Genomic DNA, 10545 nt, shown 5'->3' with positions numbered 1-10545 from the left:
TTGTATTTGCTAATGTGTGTGTGTGTGTGGCGAGAGGTAAGTCGGTCAGCTAAAGTAAGTTGTGTAGTTGTCTGTTAATTGTTCAGTAGTCGCTGAGTGAGTTGGCAGACGGGTGTGGTAGTGCCTTAATTAGGGTGTGTTTTCTAACCCTTCACCACCCCCAAAATGGATGACACAGCTGTTAGTGTACAGGTGTCTAGAGGCTCGTTTGTGAGCAATAATATTCACCTGGTTCCAGACTTCTGTGAATTTAGTGTTCACAGCTTTTTCAGTGTATTCGAACGCCTAGCAATTGCACTGCAGTGGCCTCAAGATGTGTGGGGGGTGATGTTGCTGTGTAAGTTGACAGGTAAGGCTCAAGAAGCTTGTTCTGGTCTGTCTGGGCAGGACGGCCTAGTTTATGAAAAGATCAAAAGTGCCGTCCTCCAAGCCTATGAACTGGTACCTAAGGCCTATAGGCAGCATTTTCGGGGTTTGGAGTTGGCACAGGGACAGTCCTATCTTGACTTCGCTAGGGAGAAGGCAAAGTTCTTTGATAGGTGGTGTTCTGCAAGCCAGGTTAACGATGTGGGGTCCATACGTGAGCTTATGCTGGTGGAGGACTTTAAAAACTCTGTTCCTAAGTCTGTTGCCCTTTATTTAAGTGAACAGAGGGTTACAACTCTACAGCAAGCTGCCACCCTGGCAGATGAGTTTAAGCTGACTCATAAAGCAAGTGCTGTAGGACAGGATATCCATCTGCACCATAGCGCATCCTGGACAGGTAAGAGTGGGCCAGCTAACAAGGAAAATGCAGTTATGGTTTTAAGCTCTAAGCCCAAACTGTGTTTCTTCTGTTACAAGCCTGGCCATGTGGTTGCCAATTGTGTCAAACTGGCACTCAAACAGAAAGCCCACTCAACACAAAAGGGGCCTGCTTTGAGAAAAGTCAGTCGTGGCTCTCAAACTGACAAGCTTGCCAGGCCTACTAAAAGGCTAAACCTGGAGCACAATTGCTCAGTGGCACCCTGTAATCAGTGTACGAGGCCAACTAACCCTGAGCTGCCACTGGTTGACCTTTTCTCCGGTCCTCGAAATGATTTGCGGGGAGAAAGTTCATGTTTACAACCACCATTCAGACCTGCACCCCTTGCTAACAATCATGTCTGTGTTTCAGGGAAGCCTGCTAGCTGCCTGCTGGGTTCTCCACACGTGATGGTTCGAAGCCCCGGCTATCCCATGGGACACTGTTTCGAGGGTCTGGGGCCACTCTCTGGCAATGTTGTGAACCCACTGAGATGGGATTGGCAGTTTCCGCAGGAAATGCCCAACCGTTGCTATGGGGTTTGGTAGGGGGAAAACCTGCAATTTCGTCACGAAACTGTTATGGACTCATTTTGGTTATCGTAATTTGACAAACCATGGGTTTGCATTTATGGGAGGGGGTGTTACGGCCCTAGCAGGGCCTCTCTCTCCTGAAGGTGCCTGTGTGGGCGTGTCCCACTACCTCTTTTGCCTGAGGTGCCACCTTTCCCTCCTGTACAGCTGACTCCCATCAGCAATTAAAGGTATTTAAGCCCAGAGAAGGGTGAGCTCTGGGCCAGAGTGCCATTTGTGTGTGGGTACAGCTAGTGAGCTGAGTGTTTTGCGGTGTGAATGGGTTTGTCAATGCTTTCGTTATGGGATATTTTCGTTTTGGGATTTTGGTGGAGAGCCTTCGTGGTTTTATTTTCCTTATTTCTGTTTTTCTACGTTGCACCCCGGTTGCCTAGGCCGGGGTGTAACAGCTGTCTTTACCAGGATGAACTTCAGGTACCGAATCTTCACTCCAGTTTTTTCATTCATGTATTGTTTCGCCCGGTTCCATGGAAACCATCAGCTTTGTGCTGATCAACAAGTTAAAAAGTTTTTGTTGACATGTAATACATAAGCTTTAATATCATATTATGTTACAACTGCAAATATAATGTAATGAGAAGTACAACACACTGCTTTTAGGAATTAAATGAGTGAGGTGATACACGGTAAAACATTATTTAAAAAGTAGCATGTAATCTATTACTTTTTTTGAGTAATATTCCCAATATTGCCCATCAGGCAGCTACACAGGATGGTCACTGCTTTTTGTCGCATAGATGATGAATGTGTACGGTCTCATGTTCAAATGTTTAGGTAAAATATCAAAACCTAAAATTCGGTTTGAGCCAAATCTGAAAGGAGTTCAGACGCGTGCAGGTCAGCCACATTACTCTGAAACTGCTGGTCAATCCAGCCGCTCTGTAGGTCCTGCAGACTGCAAAGCGAGCACAGCCTGACCTATCTACACACAAAGAGAAACGCCAGAGTCTCTGAAACACAAGAAGGACATCGTGTTACATGTTGGAACAAAATTCTCGACCACCTGATGGATGTTAAAAGTAGGTCTCTGAGCATTTCCTCCAGCTTAATAAGTGACTGTTTGGTTTGGCCTCTCCACCCTGACCTGCAGGCGTAGGTGCAAGCTCAAGGGAAAGACAGCCCGACAAATATCTCTCAGCTGAACAGCGTCACTTTAATGTTTTTTAGCCCTTCATTGCCAAGACTTGGAGGAACAACTCTCAGGTATCAGAGATAATTACCTCACATATTAGTTTTTTATTACAAGACAACACAAATTAGGACCAACACATTGTTAGTGGTGTCAAAGTCAAGTTTTATAAGCATACCTGTGCGTAGGCAGAGCTGGTCAAAGTCTGAGCAGCAGCCATTGTAGGTTTTACACAGGTTGTCGCAGCGACAGTTTGGCGGCTCCAACTCAACCAGCTCGAAACACCTATTTCTGCAGGAGCCGGAGGTCGCCACGTAGTGGGACGCAGAGCGAGCTGGGGAGGAAGAAACAGAGGTTCTAATGGGTCTTTAAAAATGTCCAAAAAAAGAGATGAGAGGTTCAAAATGACACAAAAGTGCACACCAATACTGCTGAGCTGTGCAGCGATGCAGTGACCACAAGCATGTGACTGTGAAGGATTGGTGGTTTGTTTGACGGTTGAAGACGGCTACACAAACAGATCACTAGTCATTCTGCCACGTGCAGGTTGTTCTTCACTCCTGTGGCTGCTTCCTGGAGAAACACCTGAGCTGTTCAGTTTTAGCACCCAGTGGTGCCCACCAACGTCACAGCTGATTAACTCCACATCTATTTACACGTGAGGTTTAGAGCATTAGCTGGAGGGACAATAAATCAAAGACATTGTCCAAAAACTGAATGAAAAGCTGCACTGTTCACATGTCTTTGAAAGGAAATAATAACTCATAACAACTGTGACAAAAGCTCAGCTTTAACTCTTCTCCCGGGACCCCACCTACGCTCATGTTGTCTCACTGTGGGAACTCTCAGTGCCTAAGACACAATCGTGCTTTTGTCCTCCATATATCCAAAGGAACATGGCCTATTTTGGCTCCTCTGACCTAACTGAAGACATCCTGAGATCTGAGAGTGAGACAGAGTGAAGCTATTGCTAAACAACATGCTCCTTGTGCAGCCGCTTACAAAAAAACAGTTTTCCTTGCAGAAAGTGCCTCAGGATGCCAGCACGAGCTTTTCAGCCCGTGGATATATATGTATGTGTATTTTTGTAACTACATGTGACTATGCATATGTACTCTAGGCGAAGGAGCTGAGGTGTTGCCCTAGCCAGTTGGCACGCCGGTGTAGTGTGTGTGTGTCAGTGCAGTAAAGCCTGAATAGCTTCTTTGCTATAAGACTCAGGCCTACTCTGTACCAGCGGCAGTGGACTATAGGTCAAAGGTGAAGTCTTTTAGTTTATCACAGCACGGCGAGTGCGATTTCCACACGTCTCTTTACACTAACGTCAAGAGAAAATGAGGAGAAATGAAGACTTCCTCAGAGCCCATAAAACCCGTCGACTGTGCATGCACTCGACTATTAACTGAAAGTTTAATAGTCGAGTGCATGCACAGCTCAAGTTTCCCCAAGAGACTGCCACTGTCACAGTCCATTTTCACACACTGCAGACCTGAACTTTACTAACCATTGCCCAATGGGACTGAACGTTAGAAGGAAGGACACGGTCTAACTGGACATTAAAGGGTGTTTAATCTGCCAGCTCCCTCGGAAAAAGTCCCTGAGGTGTCCAGTTGCATCATTGTAGGAACAAGAGCAGGTAATTGTCTGGTGAGGTCATACAGCACACTTGTCTGAAAGTCTTTCCACTAGTGTGCTGAGTCAGGTAAACGCCGAATAATTCGATCTGATTCTCCACGTTTCATGGAGTCCATTTGTAAAAACAGCTCAACCCTCACTGTTTAACAGGGGGACAGCGTCTGAGAAGAAAACAAAGTAAAGAAAGCAAAATAAGCAGCGTAGGTTTGTCAGGTTCCACAAGGCTGGCCAGAAAGACCAGTTTTGTGGGTTATGACGTATCTAAGCTGTAGATTTAAGTATAGAAGATATGGAAGACGAATGTTGCTGCTTTTTAGCTCGTTTTGAAGATTCCCACCAGCTTTCCATCTTGAGACATTCTATGAACAAGATTTACAAAAAAGCTTTATTTTTTATTCAGTATAACCCAAAACGAGTGAACGAGTCCATGAACTCATGAAGAAAGCGACCGCAGAGGTCAAATCAGAAAACTGTTTTCTCATAGACTTGTATAGGGCCAGTAATCTTTTAGCAACCGCAACTATCGTCATCTGGTGGGCTCCAGATGAAATGCACGTTTGAGGCACTGCTTATGTTCTCTATGACAGTGTTTCCCAACCACTGTGCCAGAAATGATCAGGTGTGCCGTGGAAGATCATCTGGTTCCATCTGATTACGGTAGTACTCTAAGCGATCGGCGTGAGTAACGTGCAGAACAATTACATTCTCTTCCACTAGAGGGCAGTACAACTACCTGCTCTAATTCAATGTGTTGCCAACTGCCAATAAAACAGAAGAAGATGAAGAAGAAATGACATAACAGTCATGCTGTGAGACGACGCAGCGCATAATAGCAACAGATAAATGTTTGAAAATAAAAAGTAGTCAGTCTGACCTGGTCATAGAGAAAACTCTGCCCCGATGAAGACCCGAGCATGAGTAGTGGTCAAAAGAAAGCAAAACAGGTATACTGGGGACAAACCGAGCCAATTCTACTACGCCTGGTGCGCAGGGAAAAATTATCAATATGCTTTTGTGACATTTTTGTTTGGTGGTGTGCCATGGTGTGTTTAATATATAAAGTCTTACACTCCCTTGCTCCACCACCACTAAAGCAGTTCATTAGGCATAAAGAAAGCTCAGACAGGACCACTCGAGCTACAATCCGAGGAGACTTGTTTATACCTCACAGACGGACAGCATTTGGGCAGAACGTCCTCTCTGTTAAGGGTGGCCATCTGTGGAACAGTCTTCCTCAACCCATTAGAGAATGCTCTACACTCAGTTTGTTTAAGGCAAAGGTTAAAAACTGGTTATGGACAAATCAAGTGTGTGATCATGTATGAGTTGTATAGTTTTAATGTTTTATTTGGGAACAGAATGGTGTGTATGTGTAAGTTTGGTGATGGAGTTTTTATTATGAATGAATGATGAATTTTTATGAATTATTATGTCTATTTTTTTATGTTTAAGGACAACAGATGGAAATTAGCCTTTGGCTATAATCTGGCATGTTTACATTCATGTAATTTATTTATTTTTTTTTACATTTATGTTCATTAACATGCACTGTCCTAAATAAATAAATGTGTTTTTTCTAATGTGAAGTATGGTCCATAATACTCCAGAAGGTTTGGAAACACTGCTCTATGGATTTAGCACAGAAGTATTAATCCACTGTATGAGCACATGAGGAGGAGATGCTAGCAGCTGGTGATGTGCCACTCAAAAGTAAACACTGAGCATTGCTGGAACACTTGGTAGTGGTGTTCATGGGTCAGGAAGACAGGAAATTGCTGGAATGTGCTGGAAATTGCCTTTACATGGTGGTAAAGGAGGGCTAGACCCAAGTTACAACATTCACCATGTGACAACAGTGTGCAGACTCCTTACGTCCTAAGGTGTCTGCACACTGCTGTCACATGATAACGTTGTCACGACCACTCCTCAGGCTTAGGAGTTACAAGGTTACTTTAGTCATTTTTCTTCAAGTGTCAAACAACTCAAAGGAGCCACAATTCAAGTTTCAAGCAGCTCTGCTATACTTTCACTGTTTTTACTCGGGGTACTTTATGTGTGATCTACACTGTCTGTGATTAGCTGCTGCCTGCTAATCACAGATAAAATATTGTTGTTTTTTCTACAGCGTCATAAATATTATTACCACAAATTTCCTTAAAAATATGGTGACATATTTGTCGCCAACCCCCAGTTTATACTGAACAATCATGTATTCAGAATAGGGCTGGGCCATATCATACTGTTCACGGTAATACCGGTACAATGTTAGGCAACGATAAGAAAATGAAATATGGCGATATAATATGGGTGAAATGCGCATGAGCAGTGCCTTTGTTTTCATACGCACATGGCTGAAAAAGCACGGTGGCAACAGAGAATGAGAAGGGGAAAAGCGGTGTCGCTACCCGATCCGTACCGGAAACCCGATCGGTACCCCACATGCGCAAATCTTGCGTCACTTCCTCTCTTTGCCAACATTACGACATTTAATGTATTTGAATGATACGGTTAGAGCCCAGTTAGCTTCTAGCATTTGTCGACAGCTCTGCCTCCTTTTCGACTGCCGGGACATTTAAACAATGGATGTATACAAGCAAATTCATGCTTTTCTCCTCGATGGAGAGCTTCCCCCGACTGAAGAACTGCGCCGTAAAAGAATGGCACCTAATTACAAACTGAAGGGTAACTACGAAAATTAATGTTGATCTTTTATTTATTTTATTTATTTATTTATTTTTTTACTTTTATTTTTTAAAACCCTTTTCTCTTTCTCTCTCTATCTATATATATAGATATAACAAAAAAATACAACTCTGTCATATATACCCTGTATATAGTTTTAAAAATTAATTTCAATTGAAGGTAAATGTACCATACTGGTGCAGATACATTATCCCAAATTTTATTAATATCTGTCAGACATTTTATTTTACTTTAGTCAGCAACTCTTTCAGCTTTTTACATTTTCATCTTGTACCAGACAACAGACTCTTCTACACTGGCCCCAGTATGCAGTGCATGCGCCTGGTAGTCATGTCAGAGGAGGACAGAAAGCCCATTTTGATGGAAAGCACAATAATCCTGGTACCGGGAACCACAATGGTGTCAGAGGTACCCGAAACAGGGTTGTTGCTGGCTATTACTGGCCAACATTGAACCAGGACATCAGTGAATGGGTATGGCCTTATTTCAGTTAACAAGATAAAGAACCTTGTCTTTACTTGCACACTTACATTTCAACATTAGTTTCTGTGTGTGTGTGTCTGGTTTTTTTTTTTTTAATTGTTATCAATTTACATCAACTGGTTTTTCGGTATCCTTGAAATATTTTTTGGGATACATCTTTCAGCTCAGATGCTGTCATCGCTGCCAGATGAATGACCCAATCAAGACTGTGGCACCAGCATTACATCCCATCAAGGTACATCTTAAGGCCTGTTCACCAATTTCATTTTCATGCTAATAAGCTTTTGTGCTGCGGGGTAGCTTTAAATTTTAATTTGATAAGTTCTGTGACCTACAGGTAAAAGAACCTTGGGAGGTGCTGGGCATGGATTTAACTGGACCACTCCCGGAAACACGTCTAGGGAACCAATATGTCCTGACAATGAACGATCTGTATACTAAGTGGGTGATTGCAGAACCTCTTAAGTCCAAGACTGCAGCTGAGGTCTCTGCAATCATGACCTCGAAGTTATACACGTTTGGCATGGTCAGGAAAATCATCACTGACCAAGGAAAGGAGTTTGTGAACCAGGTAAAACTTGTGAAAGTGTTATTCATGCCTTGATATGATATGATATGATATGATATGATATGATGTATTTAGGCCAAGTTTGCTCATGTCACTGCAGCTCTGGAGCCACAGACTCAGTTGCCCTGCCAGTGAATCTGTGTTCGACTACTCTGCCTAGGCTGCACTGTCGAGCGCAGATCCACTGAGCGCTCAACACAGACAGCATTGATCGGAAGGAAAGTTGATAAAATAAATAAAAAATGTTGTATTGTTCGATACATATGCGTACCGAACCGAAAGCACTGTATCGAACGGTTCAATATCGATACGAGTATCGTTGCACCCCTAATATTTGCATATCATCAGATCCACCAACTGAGAGGAAGTTTCTCCTGGACCACTCTTATGGGACTCCTGAATGGCAGATTGATCATCAGTATGTCCAGGAGCAAAGTGGCAGAAAGACTTGGACCCTCTTCAGTCCAGTCTGGTAAGGCGCATTTCTGTGCAGTCACGTTAAACCTTAATAAGTCAAAGTCGTTGATGGTTTTAGAATTGCTGAAGCATGAGAGTAATTCCAGCCTTATTTAGTATTTTCCCTTTCATTCTTTTTCTTTATTATTTTCTATATTATATTGAAGCAAAATCACATGAAATGCTCTTCTCATTTAGCTCGAATATGTTTTGGACCAAAACCGACCTCGAGGAGAACTCCTAGTGAAGGAAGACAATATCTGCCTGACTCGGGAAGACTTTTGGAGCCTGGGTTTGGAACAATCCATGGAATCTACTGTAAGTATATCTTGTTACTTTAGCTAATGCACTGCAAAGAAAATAGTAACTGAAACCGTGTTCTGTTGCTTTTTGCTGTTTCTTTCAGATTGGGAATGCTTGTCTGAAGATTGTCGGCGAAGCTGCACAAAGACATGTAATCTGTTGTACTGGTAACTTTTTTCTTTGGTTATAGCCATGAATGGTTGTTGTGTATTGATTTTGGGTTTTTGTGTGTGTGTGTGTTTCCTTTAGGGAAAAGATGTTCACATTGCTGACCTCTACGTCAGGGCCACCTGGAAGGATCCACAAGTCAACCTGCTGCGTTGCTTGCCGGTATGTTTTTTGTTCGTTTTTCTCCTGTGTGTGCATTTTTACTAATTTGTACCAATACCTGTAGGAAAACTTTAGGTCCAAGGACATCCTGCTTTTTCCAGCTTGGAGCAGGCAGGCAGGTGAAGCTGACCATTATCTGCTCTGTGTGAGTGCTTTCTCTTTCTCGCGCTGTGTTTTTTCATCTGATAGAACATAATGGAGGCTGACATGTCGTCTTCTCATGGATGATGCTAACATGTCTATTTCAGGCTATATTGATAGCTGAGAGACAGATACTCTTTCTGGACTCACTTCGCCCTGATGGTTTTGGAGATGATCTCTACCGAGCCATATTTAGGTTGACACTAAAGAAATGAAAAATTGTTCTGGCCTTGTTCAATGGCCAAGTGTGTTCTTTGGCTAGGTCGTCTAAAAGCAGCCTCGGTTTCAGGCTTAAAAGTTCAGGAGGGAACCTCGTTCTTAGGCTACTTCATGATAGGGATGCACCGATACTGGTATCCAGGCCCATATGGTTCAAATGAAATCGTATCCATATCTTTTGTTAACCAATACCATGAACAGATACTTGAAATGTGAAAATCGGTAAAAGTTTCACAGAAAATGTTTATTTTTCATCCAAATTTAGAATTTTTGGGTCATTTCTATTAATATACATTAAAAAAAATCTTATTCACCGTTATTATTTGTAAAAAACACACAAAAAACCTGCCTTCCGATTCACTACATTTTCTGTGTGGTAGAAGTATCAGCACTGGTACTTGGTATCGGCAAAAACTCAGATCCAAGGATCTGACGGTTTGAAAAACGTATTGTTGCATCCCTACTTCATGAATTTTTTTATTAATGGCAAACATTTGATTTGAGTGTTGTGTGTATTCTCTACAATGCCAGGAGAGTAGCAGCCTCTATTGACTCTGGATCCTGGATGGAGAAAACAGGAAGAGACCTTGAGGTATGTTTTTAATGCGAAAGTTTGAAAGCTCATCAGGTACAAAATAATGTAATTAAAAAACTAGCAGGTGCATGTCAGCTCTCTTCATTTAAGGACACATTTTTCTTTTTACAGTTCTTTCCTCAGCAGTTCAATGGAAATTGCTGCGGCATCTTTATGCTGATGGTGAGAATTTTTCTTTTCCTGCCATTACTTCAATATAACATTTAAACATGTTAAAGGTTTCTTTTACTTTACAGTATGCTCTCTGCATCAGCACCTCACCTCCACTATCGTTCACAGAGGACATGCCAGCAATTTGCCTGTGGTGGTGTATTCAGCTGATGGAGAGATTCTGCATTGAGGGGTATGGCTAGTATTATAGACAAACTGGCACCATCACAATCACAGTTTTCAAAGTTAGTATTAATTGCAGTTTTGGCTCCGGCAACACATCAGGTCAAGCAAATGTTTGTGAAAGTGGCGTAATGTAGTCACTTATAAACCCTGTGACTGAACACACAGAAGAGAGCAGCAGTACACAACGAGAGTCCATTCTGACTGGCATTGCTTTTTTTACGGCTTGGACAGAGATTCGCCTTCTGGACAGAAGAAGCATCCCTTCTCCTG

General features: G+C 42.5%; 1 protein-coding gene across 1 annotated transcript in view; it reads right to left on the bottom strand.

Annotated features, from left to right (window-relative positions):
• The window catches only part of enpp2 (ectonucleotide pyrophosphatase/phosphodiesterase 2), a 78041-nt gene that overhangs the window by 50455 nt on the left and 17041 nt on the right, over positions 1-10545 (bottom strand). The window contains exon 3 of the mRNA XM_005752880.1: positions 2685-2840. Within this exon, the coding sequence (XP_005752937.1) occupies positions 2685-2840 (156 nt within the window). The remainder of the gene's footprint in view (positions 1-2684; positions 2841-10545) is intronic.

This window comes from Pundamilia nyererei, unplaced genomic scaffold (genome assembly GCF_000239375.1).
Source record: "Pundamilia nyererei isolate P.nyererei 1_Seehausen unplaced genomic scaffold, PunNye1.0 scaffold00387, whole genome shotgun sequence".
NCBI classification, from domain to species: domain Eukaryota; kingdom Metazoa; phylum Chordata; class Actinopteri; order Cichliformes; family Cichlidae; genus Pundamilia; species Pundamilia nyererei.
This window is presented reverse-complemented; position numbering and strand designations above follow the sequence as displayed.